This window comes from Lissotriton helveticus, chromosome 9 (genome assembly GCF_964261635.1).
Source record: "Lissotriton helveticus chromosome 9, aLisHel1.1, whole genome shotgun sequence".
Classification (NCBI taxonomy): Eukaryota; Metazoa; Chordata; class Amphibia; order Caudata; family Salamandridae; genus Lissotriton; species Lissotriton helveticus.
The window spans coordinates 485,676,743-485,692,290 of record NC_136070.1 but is presented as its reverse complement, the minus strand read 5'-3'; the positions used below and the strand labels follow the sequence as shown (position 1 = coordinate 485,692,290).

At 44.1% G+C, this 15,548-nt stretch overlaps 1 protein-coding gene across 1 annotated transcript in view; it reads left to right on the top strand.

The window, feature by feature from the left end:
* The window catches only part of SYNE2 (spectrin repeat containing nuclear envelope protein 2), a 1,843,566-nt gene that overhangs the window by 933,750 nt on the left and 894,268 nt on the right, over positions 1-15,548 (top strand). Inside the window, exons 77-79 of the mRNA XM_078660317.1 lie at positions 7,485-7,628; positions 12,150-12,311; positions 15,031-15,294. Of these exons, the coding sequence (XP_078516443.1) occupies positions 7,485-7,628; positions 12,150-12,311; positions 15,031-15,294 (570 nt within the window). The remainder of the gene's footprint in view (positions 1-7,484; positions 7,629-12,149; positions 12,312-15,030; positions 15,295-15,548) is intronic.

Below are 15,548 nucleotides of genomic sequence, written 5' to 3'. Positions count from 1 at the left end.
GTGTTCTGGGGCTGGCCTGTAGTTTGCTGATTTGACTAAGAAGAGGACAAGGGACTTTGCTGCGTGTTGTGTCCCCCTGCTTGAAAGGACTTTGCTGTGTGCTGTGTCCTGAAGTAACTTGTCTCCAAGGGCCTGAGGAGAGCTGGTCCCCTGTTGTGGAAACTCATGAACATCAAAGTTTCCAACCGTGTCTCAGCGACACTTAGTGTGTTGTGCTTTTGCATGCCTGAGACTGCTGTGTGGTCTATGGTGCTGTTTACGAGGTGCCCGTGACCGCATTGCCCCCGCAACATAAAACATCGCCCACACTGCTGCATTGCTGTTTGTGGCCCGAGCCGTCATCGTAACTGAGGCTGTGAGTAAGGATCGCCGCCGCCTGCTCGAGCCGCAATGTGCTAAATGATTACTGGAAGACTGCCGTGTGGTCTGTGCTACTGTTTACAAGGTGCCCCGTGACCGCATTGCCCCCGCAGCGTGAAACATCGTCCGCACTGTTGCATTGCTGTTTGTGGCCCGAACCGTCAGCGTAACTGAGGCTGTGAGTAAGGATCACCGCCGCTAAATGATTTCTGGAAGCTAAGGAAGCTGCAAGGTGAAAGGGATTGTGAACGTTGTTCACCAAGAGGAATCTGCCCAAGATCATCAACGAAGGAGAAGGCAGCGCCGTAACCTGTCTGGCTACAGCGTTCCCAACCACCGGAGCTGCAATGTCATCGGGACTGCCCAGCAGGACATCTGACGAGCGGGGAGAGAGAGAGCGAGCAAGGCAGTGCACCCCCCAGGTAAGGCTTGGACTCCGGTCGGGAGCCGCAAGCGTGAGTGGACTGGGGAGGCTTGCAGGAGGAGTACAGGAGTGCTCTGCTCTCTCTCCCGCTGCACCACGTTAGACTCACTGAGGCCCGAGCGGCCCTTACCTGCCCAGCAGTACCGGGGCCGCCCCTTTAAGTTTACGACCATTGTCTCTGTTGTTGGGGCCTAGTGGTGCCTGAGCTGATCGCGCAGATTGGCTTATAGCGCTATTCCTTGCATTATGAACTGCATTATTCTTGCATTAAGAACTGCCTTATTCTTGCTTTACGAACTGCATTATTCTTGCATTAAGAACCGCATTATTCTTGTATTACGAACTGCATTATTCTTGCGTTACGAACCGCATTATCCCTGCGTTACGAACTGCATTAGTACATGCATTAAGGACTGTCTTATTTCTACATTACGAACTGCATTACGAACTGCATAGCATTGCATTAGGACTGCATTAGATCATCGTGAACTGCTCATTAATACCGCAGGAACCTACAAGTGATTGTTGGCTTAATAACCGTCCCAGTGAAATATTACGAATACGCATTTGCTGGATATTTTTGTCATTTGGTCTCATCCTATTTGTTCTAGATAAAGATACCACTATTTTCCTAAATCAGTTTGGTGTCGATTTGTGTTGTTATCACTGTGTTACTGGAAGTGTGGTTGCAAATACTTTACACATTGCCTTGGAGATAAGCCTGGCTGCTTGTGCCAAGCTACTGGGGGGTGAGCAGCGGTTATCTAAGAGGGTGTCTCTCCTTTCCCTTACTAGAAGCAAGGGTCCCTATTTGGACTAAGGTACCTACCTCAGCCAACTAGAGACCCCCAGGTCTAACATATATGCACTCAGTTCATTGTGAAAATCTTTTAGGAAATGCGGTCTCATTGTATCACTCTTCTGTTTGGCAGTGCATTTTATGACTAAAATAATAATTCAATGGATTAAAATAAATCAAGAAAAAGAAATACCTGCCATTTTGCCTGCACTGTAAGCTTTCCACAGCCACGCTTATCATATATGTGACACTTTAACAAACTCTGTATGCACAGTCCTAATTTGCTTACTCAATGCTTATCATTGTTATGGTTGTGCTGTACACGGTTGTGCGGCAGACACAACAGTGTGTAGTCAGAGCTCGTTTGGACAATGATTCCCAGTTCTTTCTCCCAGCTCCCTTTCTAGCAAGCAGATCTTGTACCAGCTCCTTCTCCCAGTAACTTCAGGTTTCTCCAGTCATTACCACTAGCCCTAGTCACAACTGAGTGACAGTTGAACTTTTTTTGATTTGTGATAAATTGAAAGGAAAATCACTGGGCGTTGCCCTGTGTATGATTATGTGGAAATTCCACCTTAAAGCAGTCTACTGGCTATAACAGTTTAATCACAAAATAGAGGATTTTCTAATTAGAGCGAAACACTGTGTCAGGGGTTGCTTTTACTCATTTCAGGTTGGCTTGAGTTGGTATTTTACCAATTCAAAGCTGTAATACTGTGCCTGGAGTGATAAATGGCTTTTGTCATTTTACAGCTCGGCAAGGGCAGCACTGTGCTAGTCCTATGCTTAAAGACTTTGCTGTAGAAATGGCAAAATACTTTGTCCTTTTCTATCTCGGCGTGGATAGCACTGTGCTAATCCTATGCTCAAAGACTTTGATAGAAAAACAGACATTGGAGGTGAGCAGATCTAGAGTGTCGCTGGTGTTGAGAGTGCTCTAACAGGAGCCGCTCTCCACCTAAACCTGAGAACTACCCAGAGTTCTCCCCTTCTTTTTTGCATTTATATATATATATATATATCTTGCTGACAGAAAAATGAACAAAAGGAAGGCTGGATTCCCTAGCCCTCTCCCACCGCAAGCCTTTACCACGCAACTTCATGGTAAAAGCATCAATGGTAAAGAAGTATACGTGGCTAAAGTCGCAACCCCCTCCTCAAACTACAAACATCCTACCTTCCCCGCTTGTCCTGTGGTCCAAATACACTGACCCCCTCTCACCCCCACGCTCTCCCTAACCCTTCATATACACTACCCGACCCCCTCAAACTCTCTGCTCTGTCCCTAAAATTACCCGACCCCTTCCACTGCCCTTAGGCCTAAAACCTCAACCCCTATTCAAAAAAACTACCCGACCCCCAGAGCCCTAAAAAAAAAACGACCCCACCCTCACCTAAGCCCTAACAACTACCCCGACGACCCATTCCTTACCCCTCTCCCACCGCAAGCCGTTACCACGCAATTTCATGGTAAAAGCATCAATGGTAAAGAGGTATACGTGGCTAAGGTCGCAACCCCCCTCCTCAAGCTACAAACATCCTACCTGCCCCCCTTGCCCTGTGATCCAAATACACTGACCCCCTCTCACCCCCACGCTGTCCCTAACCCTTAATATACACTACCCGACCTCCTCAAACTCCCTGCTCTGTCCCTAAAATTACCCCCTTCCACTGCCCTTAAGGCTAAAACCCTAACCCCTATTTAAAAAACACTACCAGACCCCCCCCGAGCCCTTAAAAAACTACCCCACCCTCACCTAAGCCCTAACAACTACCCCGACTACCCATTCCCCTCCCCTACCCCAGGCCTAAAATCCTGTTCCCAGACCCCCTCTCACCTTCCTGCACTGTCCCTAAAACTACCCCATCCCCTTCCACTGCCCTTAAGCCTAATACCCTAACCCTAATTAAAAAAACTACCTTGATCGTCCCCCGGCCCTGAAAACTACCCCGACCCTTCCACAACCCTGAAAACTACCTCAACCCTCCCCCAGCCCTGAAAACTACCCCTGACCCCCCAGCTCTGAAAACTACCCAACCCCCAACCCTGAAAACGACCTCAACCCCTCCCCCAGCTCTGAAAAGGACAACCCCCTCCCCAGCCCTGAAAACTAACCCGACCCCCCTACCCAGAGAACATCCCAGGACGCGACCAGCACTAATAATTAAATCAATCCCCCAGCCCTGAAAACAACCTCTCAACCATACAAACTACCCCTCCCCCAAACCTGGCCTCAGCCCCACTTACCTCACTGCGTCCACTCTTCTTGGTGACTTCCTGCTTCGCCAAGCTGCAGACAGCAGCTAGACCATGCTCTGCATTAACCACGCATATGCATGGTTAATGCATATGCATAGTTAAGGCCAGTATGGTAGGGCCGACGTAGTCGGAACACACGTGGGTCTGCCCGCGTTGTTCCGACTGTTTCCCCTTACCCAGCATTCCTTCTGTTCTTTTACATGCCTTCCATCAGAATGGGACGAGGATGTGCTGGGTGCTGCTCCTGCTAGGCAGGGGTGGAGTTCGTCCGTGCAGTTCTTGGATTGCCTATTAGGCTGCTAGGCTCTGCAGTACACTGATTGGTGGTGCCTCCCAGCCTGCCGGGCTTTCCGGGACGCACGCTGGTGTACGGACAGCTCTTTGCAGCTGGGGAGCCGTAGCCACAGTGCCATTTCGGGTTTCAGGCGCGTGTCTTCCTGTGGGCTGGGCCGGGAGGAAGATGCGTTTCAGCTGCAGCTGGGGCCTCAATAGTGCAAGTCTCCCGGTATGTTGGAAGGATGGAAGGCATGCAGTGGATATGCAGGTTGATGCTACAGTGGGGGACGGCCCGGGAGTGCATGGTGAAGGGCACTTCTGGGTTGTTCTGCCTGGCTTCTGGTTGGGACGCTGCAGGCATGCTGGGAGGCAAACGCACCTGTGTTGGTGTGAGTCAGCGTCAGCGTGGGATCATGGGAGTGGATTCCTGATGCCTTATTATGCCGGCCAGGGTTGAGTAACTGCATAGTGGTGGTGTTGCAACCCCTTGCTTTTGTGGGTCAGTTGTTGCTGTTCTTCTAGGGGTAAGTGTGACCTGTGCAGGGCAGCACTATTCTTTATCATGAGGAAACATTCTGGGAAGCCCAGACATAATGAGGAGCCTTTCTCTTATACCTGTTCCCTCTGCTTCTTCTCTATTCCCACCCAGCTCTAAACATAAGCGGGAAGGTGATGATGCCAGACTGAAGCTTTTGATCAGGGAGACCTTGCTGCAGATGGGCAGTCGGAAGCCCATGGACTCGGTCCCTGTGCCACCTTCCCATTCCTCTTATTTGGAGGAGGAGGGTCTGGGTGCAGAGGAGCACAAAGGGAAATATGTGGACAGAGTCATGTTACCAGAGCTGTTGAGACATGTAAAGTCCAATATGGGCTTCCCGGAGGAGAAGGCCCCGGGCACTTCGGCTGGGTCACTGCTGCATCAGTTTCAATATGTGACCACTGTGGTCTTTTGGCAAGTGTTCAGGAGGTTTGGTGTCTCTTTCCTGGACGTTTTATGCTTCCCTCAGCTGCCCCAGTTTTGTGCTCGCTCTCTTCAGGAAGGATTTTGGGGTGTGGATGCTTTGACCCTACCTTGGCCACCCTGCCGGTGTTATGCCTTTCCACCTCTGCATGTGTCGGTCTGGAGGTTGAGAGGAGGGGGTTGCAGTGCAAAGGGTTCCCTTGGCATTTAGCGCTGGTCATTCAGCAGTCCTGTAGGCATTCTACTTTCAAATCCTATGGGCACCACTGGAGGGAATTTCCAACGGAGTTGTGAGCCTCTCCTTTTGTCCCCTCTGGAATGTTCCATGACTTCTGTGTTGCAGTTTCTTTGGGACGGTTTGGGAAATAGTTTCCTGTTCCCACCTTACAGGCCCAGTGGGCTGCGATTAAGGCATTTATGTCCTCATGGGGTAATCTGTCTGAAGTGGATGATTTGGTGTTCTGCTTGCTGAAGGAGTTTTCTTTGTCTCGCCCTTTGGTGAAACCTCTGTTCCATTTGTGGGATTTGCCTTTGGTCCTGGAGGTGTTGATCGCGGCTCCTTTTAAGTCTTTGGAGCTGGTCGACATTGAGTTTGTCTCTTTGAAGGTTGTGTTTTTGGTGGCCATCAATTCGGCCAGGCGCCTTGCGGAGTTGGGGGTTCTGATGGAGTGGGAACCTTTCCTTTCCCTTCTCTGAGAATGGGGTTGTTTTACGGTTGGATTTGTCCTTTATACCCAAGGTGGCTTCCCAATTCCATTGTTCTAAGGAGGTTGTTTTGCCTGCCTTTGTGGCTGAGAGTTCATCTGAGGATGACCTTCAGTGGTCCTTATTGGATCTCAAGAGGGCCTTGCTTATCTATTTGGAGTGCACACTGGCATTTCGGAAGTCCAATTCCTTGTTTGTTTTTTTGGGGTGTCCCCACGCGGTGAGAAAGCTTCTTCCTTGTCCATTAGTCGATGGATTAAGCAGGTGATTGAGATGGCTTATTCTCTTTCCGGTTCTCCTCCTCCTGCGGAGGTGCAAGGTTGCTCTACTCAGAGATGGTGGCTTCCTGGGCTGAATTGAGGGGGGTTGCCCTTTCTGACATTTGCAGGGGAGTTGCCCTGTCTGACATTTGCAGGGCTGCTACTTGGGCCTCCTCTAACACCTTTGTGCGGCATTACCGGCTTCGGAATGTGCTGTGTGATGATGCTAATTTTTGATTGGGATGTAACAGGCTGATAGCTCCTGATTTCCTTCCTTCCTGTTGCTATAAATCACTTTGGGTGCTGCTGTGGTGGTTGTGTCTATTGTGTTTTCTGTTGTTATAAGTGCCGGATGCTTGGATTGGGTATTCTCATATTGTAATGAATGGGACAAGGACTGGAGGGACCTGGGGTATTGCCCTATTACTTACCAGTAATCTTCATTACTCCTCGTCCCGTTTTCCTCATCCCATTCATTACTCCCCTCCCTTCCTTCTGGACAGCTGCCCTTCTTATTGAGACTTGGTAGTTCAGAAGGAATGCCTGGTAAGTATGTCTTATGTACTCCTGGTGGGGAGCAAGGGTAGGGGCTCCAGCGCGCCTTTTGCCCTTTTTTCTGTCCACGAGCTATATATATATCTCATATTGTAATGAATGGGATGAGGATCAGGAGTAATGAAGATTACTGGTAAGTAATAAGGCATTCAACTTACCATATCTGACATTGGGATAATGATGTACTGCTACATCTTTGGGCCTGCTGACTCTGTCATGGCTTGAAATAAACATGGTCAAACTCTACCCTGTTCACACAAAAATAATAATGCAAAATAGTTATACAGTAATGATTCAAAATTAAGACTGTAATATAGACAGACCTGATACCGATGCAAAATCTGTGCAAATGTAGAATATTGTGTACTATAATGATATAAGAAGTTGAAACAAAAAATAAAACATTGGGTTAAACTGGTTTTCCACCTGGTTGGTTGCAGACTGCCACAATTGCCAAATAATGGCTGTTCTCTTTGCTAACATAGCAGACAGTTTGTACTCATGCTATTTCTATGGCTGATTGTAAACTACCTCATGTTCAATAAAGTGCACTTAATGCGCAGTATCCATAATCTCTTCAATCAATACGATTGTACCTCAGCACTTGGTAACATAACAAAAAGTGTTCCTCTTTTGCTCTAAAGTGGTCAATTTTGCAATAAATGAAGAACTGTTTTTATTTGACCTGACTCTTGCTGTTGCAAGGGCACACAGCATGCTAGGGCACGTCAGGAACAAACTCAACTGCTACAAGATCTATGCTTCTCCTTCAATACCTTCTACTTAGTTTTGTCTTTCTTACATAGGATGCATGTAGCAGGGGGTACTTTTTGATGATTACTCTGTGAAGCTGGTGAATAACCATGTTGTTTTATTTTGTTTAGCCCCTTTACGAAGAATTACAAGTCTCTATGGATCTCCTTAATTCCAAGCTGTCTCATATTCGAAGTCTAAAAATTTCATGCAAAGCTGAAACAAGAAGCAAAACCATAAGAGATAAATATGATTCTATTACCAAGGAGCTAATGGTTTGTATTCGTTTCTTTTCAAGAAATGTAAATAAAGTGTGGCTTCAGACCAATTTTATCCAGAAAAAGAATTATTCTGTATGCAATGTGTAAATTTTTCTGTCAATGAAAAGCAAGTTGCATTGGAATTATGAGAGATGTTATGTCATATTGTAATGTACTTTAATATTTTCTGTGCATGGATTTCCTCTGTAGGTGGGAGAAAGCCTGCAGTCAATACTATTCTGAGAGCACACGTTTGCCATTTATTTAAGGGGAAATAATAATCCTGTGCATTGAGGTGTTCTCTATCCCCTCTACTAATGCAGGGAACTGTCTATAATCAATACAGCCTAAGGAGGTCATTCCAAAACTGGCCCCAGATGTGGCAGTCATGCTAGAAGAAAACTAGAAATTCTAAGTGATGGCCTGGGGTTTTGGCTTATCTTCACCAAAGGTTAGAGCAGCAGTCTCTATTTCCCCTTAGATCTCAGAACCCTTCAAGGTAACACACTTGGTTGCAGCAAAGGGATTATTAGCAATCATTTTCAATGAATTACAGTTTTCAGATTATATTTGCTAACCTATTAGGCCAACCTTCATTATTGGATTCCGCCAGTAGAACCTTGCCCCTTAACCAAAGCAACCAGTTTTCACAAAGTTGTGATTCCTGGACCCAAGAACTATTTACTTAACAGGTCAGTGTTTTAACTGATTCTACTTTCATTCTTGCCCTGTGTAATTTTATAAAGAGTGCAAGTTTCTCTTATTTTAAGATCAGAATAGTACTTTTTTTTCAGTGTTAGCAATGGTGATTTAACACACATGACCTTTCCCAAGTTTCCCAAGATTTGTATGCATGTTGTCCGTACCATTTCAGAGATGGCCAGGCACGTACCGAAGAGTTCCATAATGTTTTACAATTAGGACATAACAAAGTCAGGAGAAGGAGAAGGTTAATGGAGAACATTAGCAAGGGAAATTTCTCCCTGCACAAATATATTGCATAAAAACTTTCATGTTGATTGATTCAAAATTCACCTTTTTACAATTATGTTAACTGACATTGCAACCCCACATTTGTATGTATGCTGGTGCGGTAGAGAGAAATCCTGGGAGTAACAAAGTTACAAGTTTGATAATTGAGATCACTTTCCAACCCTTCCGTCACCTAAACAACCTCAGCTTAACCTTATCAATCATCATTCTAGAATATATGATTAATTTGACTTGCCTTCCCTCCTTTCTGCAAAACCAAATTAACAACCCCTGTCCATATTTAATAGCAGGCACCACTGGAGATGAGAACTGTTATTTCAAAATGTTCAGTTTCATCACACATTCCCCAAGGAAAAACCAAAAATGTGTTTTTTTTTGGTAAGTTAAGAAGTTCTCTTTTTGAAGATACCATTGAACATATTGTCATCTCCTCACATGATATAGTGCTCTTTAATTACTTTTCATATCCCAAGAACATTTGGTTAAAATGTTCCAATAATTCTAGGCACCCATGGCAAAATACTGCCACTGGCAGATTGGAGACAATTATCATAAAATACTAGCACTGGCATACTTGAGGTAACATTTGCCATTGGTAAGAAGGTACACATAACAGAAGGAGGGGGCCAGCGAGGGAGGGAAGAGGTGTGAACTAGCCCTGTCAACCGTTTACAGGAAATATGGAAACTATGTTTAGATGCTGCAAAATTATGTCAACGCAAGGAGGAATGGCAAGGTATCCAAGATCATACAAATAATTATCTACATGACGCTTAAAGTTAACTGTTTGTTTTGAAAATCAAAAATAAGAAAGTTAAAAAATAATTGACACTGACGTACTAGAGATAAATCTTGGTGCTGCTATACTAAAGATAATACTTGGTATACGGCTCACCCACGGCAAAATTCTGGTGCTGGCATATTTAAGGTTATTCTTGGCTTAAGGAAACAGTATAGGGCACCAGTAGCAGAATGGTGGCCCTGGCCCATTGGAGGACTACCGATGTGTGTGGAAAGGAAGGCAACGACAACAAAATAAAAGACCAGACAATGGTAATGCACAGCAGTCATAGCAAAATTCAGGCACTGTTATGTGGTATATAACTTTTGGCCTAAGTGGGATCAACCTTGGCTTATGGGGGGGGCACTCAATTCAAAATGCTGGCCCTGGCGCAATGGAGATGCTATTTTACATATGTGGGCTACTATAGCACATTTTGAAAAGAATGAGGTCAACTTCTGAGGAGTGTCAGGTTTCATTGGCTTGGCACATCATGAACGAACTTAATGAGTGTTCTTTTAGAAGTTAAGGCTTTTGAGAAAATGTATGTAAAACTTGGGCTTTGAAATGCACTATTGGAGCCCATTTCTCAATGTTTTCTCAAGAAGAACACCCAATTTTTTTCTAGAAGAGGCAGGGCTCACTTGCTTCACTCGCTACAATTCAGGGCAAGTATTACTTCCCACCACCTTCAAAAATCACCAGCTTCTACTACAAGAACAGAAGATAAACTGTCTTCATGAACACTTGTTACTTTCTGTAGCTCCCACAGGGTTCTGAACATTATGCTTTAGGTTTTTTATCAATAAATTCAGCAGCGCAATGCACACCCTTCTTTTTAAATATAAAAAAGAGCTATAAAAAATAAACACATTTTTAAACAAGTACTTGCCATGTTTTATTATTTTAAATACATGAAAAATGTGTTTAAATAAAATTCTCACCTCCGGGCTTAGCACGAGTGATAGTGCCTTGAACAAGATAATAAATATAAATGTATTAATAATAAACAAGTAATCATTTAAACAAATAACATAGTTCATATTCAATAAATGTTCTGTATCAATTAAATGTTATGTATCAATTAATTCGAACCTACGTACTATACAATTCAGCATTTTGTCCTCTTGTGATTTATCAATATATTTATTGTTCCTTTATACACTAGAGGAGATATTAAATCATGAAAGTTTATGGTATAAACCATTTATTTTCCTAGTGCTGTTCTGTTTTTTGTTAGACTATATTCTCTTTAGACAAATATACATTTGTTCCTGTAACACAAAGAAAAACAAGTAATGGTCCTCTGGCATATCATTTCAGTACCCTAACATAGATGAAATCTAAAACAGACATTTGTCTGTGTTGCGTTGTAGTGACATCATTTATTGTGATGTTAGCAGGGTTAAGGTCATGTGACCGCACTTCTTTTGAGAAATCAGGGTCAAAGGTCATATGATGCCAATTCCTGTCCTAAAGGTCAAAGAGAGTAGGATGTCACAACTGCTACCCTTAACATTTTGGTGCATTGACGTCCGTTTTCTGTTCCCAAGTGCTTTATTACTATAGGGGAATGTCACATTCCCAGTTATAGACAAGACATTTACCAAGGGACAGAGAGGGTGTTAAATTGTGTGTTAGAATGGATCTTAGTTAGCAAGAGCTGTGTACAGTTGCATCTAGACGCCATTTTAGGAATAGGGCTTGCTGAAAGGGAAGGGGGAGCAATCCAAGTACACTTTTGTCCTTCTCAGTTCTAAGCAATGATGGAAAATATTCACATAGAGAAGGCTATGCAACCTTCTACTAAGATGTCATAGAAAAACCATAGAATACTTTTTTCATATAGTGATGACCGGGTAAATAAGCTGAACTTTTGCTTATTATGAAAACAAAAATACTTTTACTGAAGTACCTGGAGTACAGAAGTAAGTTCCAAGTGTCTCAAGTGATCACATGAAAGAGAACAGCCTATAGAAGGTTCTAAGGAAATATAGGGTACTTCTTCATGCCAAAAGACCAATGTCACTGGTCCTTTCCTACCTACCCTCTTCTAGAATTTCATTGGCTGAGACGAGCCAATCTTTTGACTATGGTTTTGCTCATATCGTGCATGATCCTGGATGCCTTTTGTGTGACTGTCTGCCCCTAAAAGATGAAGGGGCAGGCCTGACATGGGCAGCACTTTACAGGAGTCTTTGGCTCTCAGCACTATAGTGATTACCTGCATACCTCCGGCCGACTTGCAACTGCATTTGGCACCTTTTGAATGACATTGCCTGCCTACCTCCGAATCCATTGCTTTTGGCACTTTTGGGATTACACTACACACTCTAACATTTCACATGGTTATACGTGGCATTGGCTGCTTTGAATGGGTCTGTTTGTCTCTCACCCCCCTGGTAGCTTGAGGCACATCACTCTGCAGTGCTTTGTGAATTGCCCCATCTTCCTACCGCTTGATTGTAAGCAGTTTCAGTACCTTTTGGATGACACTTCCCAGATGACGCAAGTCACATGGTCAAGCCCAATAATAGTAGCACTAGATGAGATCTGTGACTTGGAATTCTGTTGCGCTTCCTAATTTATCTCTCCTCTAGCTACGTACACCCCAACGTACACCCCAGCTAGGCCTGACAGCAGCACCAATCCAAGGGGGTCTATGCTGGTAGACTCCATGCCAATTACACTCTCTCTGGAATACAAGCATGGTCCTTGTACAGTCTTCTAATTAAAGTTTCACATTTTCCAATTCCCAAAAGGAGATGCGCTCAACCATGTCAAGTCCAATCCAGCCTCAGGCACTCACAGAAAATGTGGAGAAACTCTTCGAAGTTCCAAAGAGTGTAGGACCAACTCCAGACTCCAAATTAACTGACAAGCAGGAAGAACGTTCGCCAGCTACTCCTGTTTCATCATCTGAGGTAATTAAAGACTCTGGTATAAAAATAAAATGTGTTTGTCTGCCTTCATAAAGTGCCAGGTTCTATTGCTGAATTGCAATTCATTTATTCGCTTTCAGGTGAGGCACATCTAGAAATGGAAATGGTCGCAGAGTGTGATAATAATGTATTCAAAGTACAATTTGGGGTTTCACAATTTAAGCAGCGTAGACGGGTCGTTTTATGCATACGTGAGGGGAGGAAAATGAATTCCTTTCCTTATTCAAGGCATTGTAGAATGTTTTGCAACCATTCTGGTAGCTGGGGTTAACTAGTGTTTGAATGTGTTTTTCACTTTTTCTTTGAAGGAGTCTGAGCGAAATATCTATGCTATTTTTTTGCTTTCCACTTGAGACCCTGCCTGTATAATTAGTGTGCTATACAAATAACACCAACAGTAGTAGTAGTATAGTAGTAGTAGTCTGCAAGCTAAATGGCAAACATTGTCAGAAAAACTTGCTGGTACTGTGTGCGAGCACCCCATGGTGGATGCATGGTGGATGATTGATGCGGAGTGCCTGGGTAGACTATCTATGTGAAATTCATAAGAATGCAAGGAAGGGGAAAGGCCGCCTGTTCCCTTGGTGGGCATTAGAAATATTCATATTTAGGCCTCTGTCAGCCCCTTGCTTCTGGTCGGTCTGTGGACATCCCACTTCTGGTTACTTGAGGACTTTACAAATGTAATGGCAACTTTCAAGAAGTTATTTACATGCTGTTCAGGTCATTTATTTGGCAAAGTATCAGGCCTTCCATTCTAGCAGTTTTTCCATCTTACTAACATACATTTTTACAAGCATAATCAAATCAAAAGGGAGTGTTGACTAAAGCCATGGTTAATGGTAGAACACATACTGCTCCTTGCATTCCAGGCCCTTTCAAAAGAAATACCTAATTATTCTTTTAATTGTTACCTCCACCACCGTCCCTCATGCCGGTCTCCTTTTAAGACTCAGGGAGATAGGACTGCGGGGGACGGTGTTGGATTGGTTCAAATCCTTTCTATCGGGCCGCCGGCAGGTGATCTGGGCTCCACCGTTCTCAGCTGAAATGCCATCGCTAGAGGTCGGGGTTCCTCAAGGCTCCATTCTGAGCCCCACCATATTTAACATCTATATGGCTCCTCTGGCAGTGGTAGCGGAGGCTTTTGGGGCCCGGGTCATCTCATATGCTGATGATACCCAGCTTTTGTTCACGTGCAGCAAAGGAGAGGTCTTTGACGGCGACAGGATTAAGGATTGTCTGAGTGCAGTCTTTGCGTGGTTTCAGCGGCACAGCCTGAAATGCAACTCGGACAAGTCTGAGCTGCTTTTCTTTGGCTGTGCCCCCGATTCGAGCTGGAAGTCGTGGTGGCCCCAGGATATGTTCCCTCCCGAGAAGTCATCCTCCCAAGTGAAAAACCTGGGAGTGGTTTTTGACGATGATCTTTCGTTTCGTCCCCATATTTTGGGGCTAGCAGGGAAATGCTTCGGCATTCTTAAAATGCTGAGGAAATTTCTGCCACTGCTTTCCCTGCAATATCGAAAGACTATAGTCCAGGCACTAGTGGGGTCACGGTTAGATTACGCAAATGCGCTTTTTGCAGGCCTGCCCAAATATTTACTGGCCAGACTGCAAATTGTGCAAAACTCGGCGGCCCGAGCTATATTTGGTCTCCCAAGAAGAGCCGGTGCTTCTCTGCTTTTAAATAGGCTGCATTGGCTGCCTATTTCTAAAAGAATTAGGTTTAAAATTCTTACGCTGGCGTTTAAAGCCCTTCATGATGTAGGTCCCAACTACATAAGAAAGCGTACTGCTTTCTATGTGCCACGGAGGTTGCTGCGGTCAGCAGACTTGGCTAAAATGGAGGTGCCTATTGTCAAATGAGTTCGGATGGGAGGACGGTCCTTCCAATATATGGCAGCGTGCCTCTGGAATGAGCTCCCTCTCTCCCTCCGCAAAGCTAACAGCCTCTTAGCTTTTAGGAAAGAGCTGAAGACCATGCTCTTTTCCGTGTAATCACCGTGACTGTAGCGAGTGTTTGTTGTTGTATTCTTGGATTTCAGGTCTCTTTGCCAAAGCGCCGGGACACCTCCTGGGGTAGCCGTGCGCTCTAAAAGTACGGCCTTAACATAACATAACATAACATAACTGTAGGAGAACTCAATCCCATACCTCATCCCCATGTTTATCATGACACAATGTAGCATTACTGACCACAGAGCTGGTCAATATTAATTGTTATTGGCCCTCTCTTGGCTATGGACATGGGTCACTGATGAAGGCATATAAAGAATGAAAAGCCAATAACTAGTATAAATGACTGGCTCCATGGTCAATAATACAATCTGACAACATTCTAAATACAGAGCTTAGAATGTCCTGTGGTCTAATGGAGATTGGAGCAATCATCTAGCAGAAGGTATAGACTGGATTATTTGGACTCTTCCCTGCTTTCAACATTCTAACTAACTTTGCTATAATCAAAGTAATTGCATGAACCCTTGGGCAGACTTAATGGTATAGTTGAACTTACTATATCATGGATCAGAAAATGTTGCTCCACAAAATTTGAGATTGATTTATAAAGAAAGAGCTTTGCTAGTCTTCAATGATGGATAACAATCATTATACAAGTAAATAATTGAATTTGCTAAAGGTGCCAGCAACTTTCAGGACCTCTGTTCTGTAGACATTACTATTTTTCTTCTCTTTCTCTTAGGAACTAGAAGACACTTTGGTGGAGAAGTGCATTGCACAGAGCCCTCTTGATGAAAAAAAGGAAATGCTTCTGATCTCAGACAAGCAACCCGGTGAAGAGGACATTATTTCTGATGAATTGCGAGAGAGCTGGATATGCTATCAACAGAAATTGCGAGAAGTACTTGAGAGTATCAAGCCTTTGATAGAAGGCAGAGAAGATAGGGGTGTACTTCACTCTTCAAGAGCTGAAATGTTTTTACAGAAGCAGTCAAGAAAATGCAAGGTAGCTATTTCGCTGAAAGTTATTTCATGTTTTGTCAAGGACTTGTTGGTATAAGCAAGATCTATGCATCTGCCTTTTAAACCTCAATCTAACATTTAATAGTAAATGTTGTAATCTAGTATTTAATACTTATTGCTTAAAGTACTATTTTAAATAGTCCTTTGTAAAACAAAATTGCATAGGCTTACTTCAACAAACACTAGCAAAACCAATAAGCCTAGTATTAATGTGACAGCACACAAGCATGCAGAGAT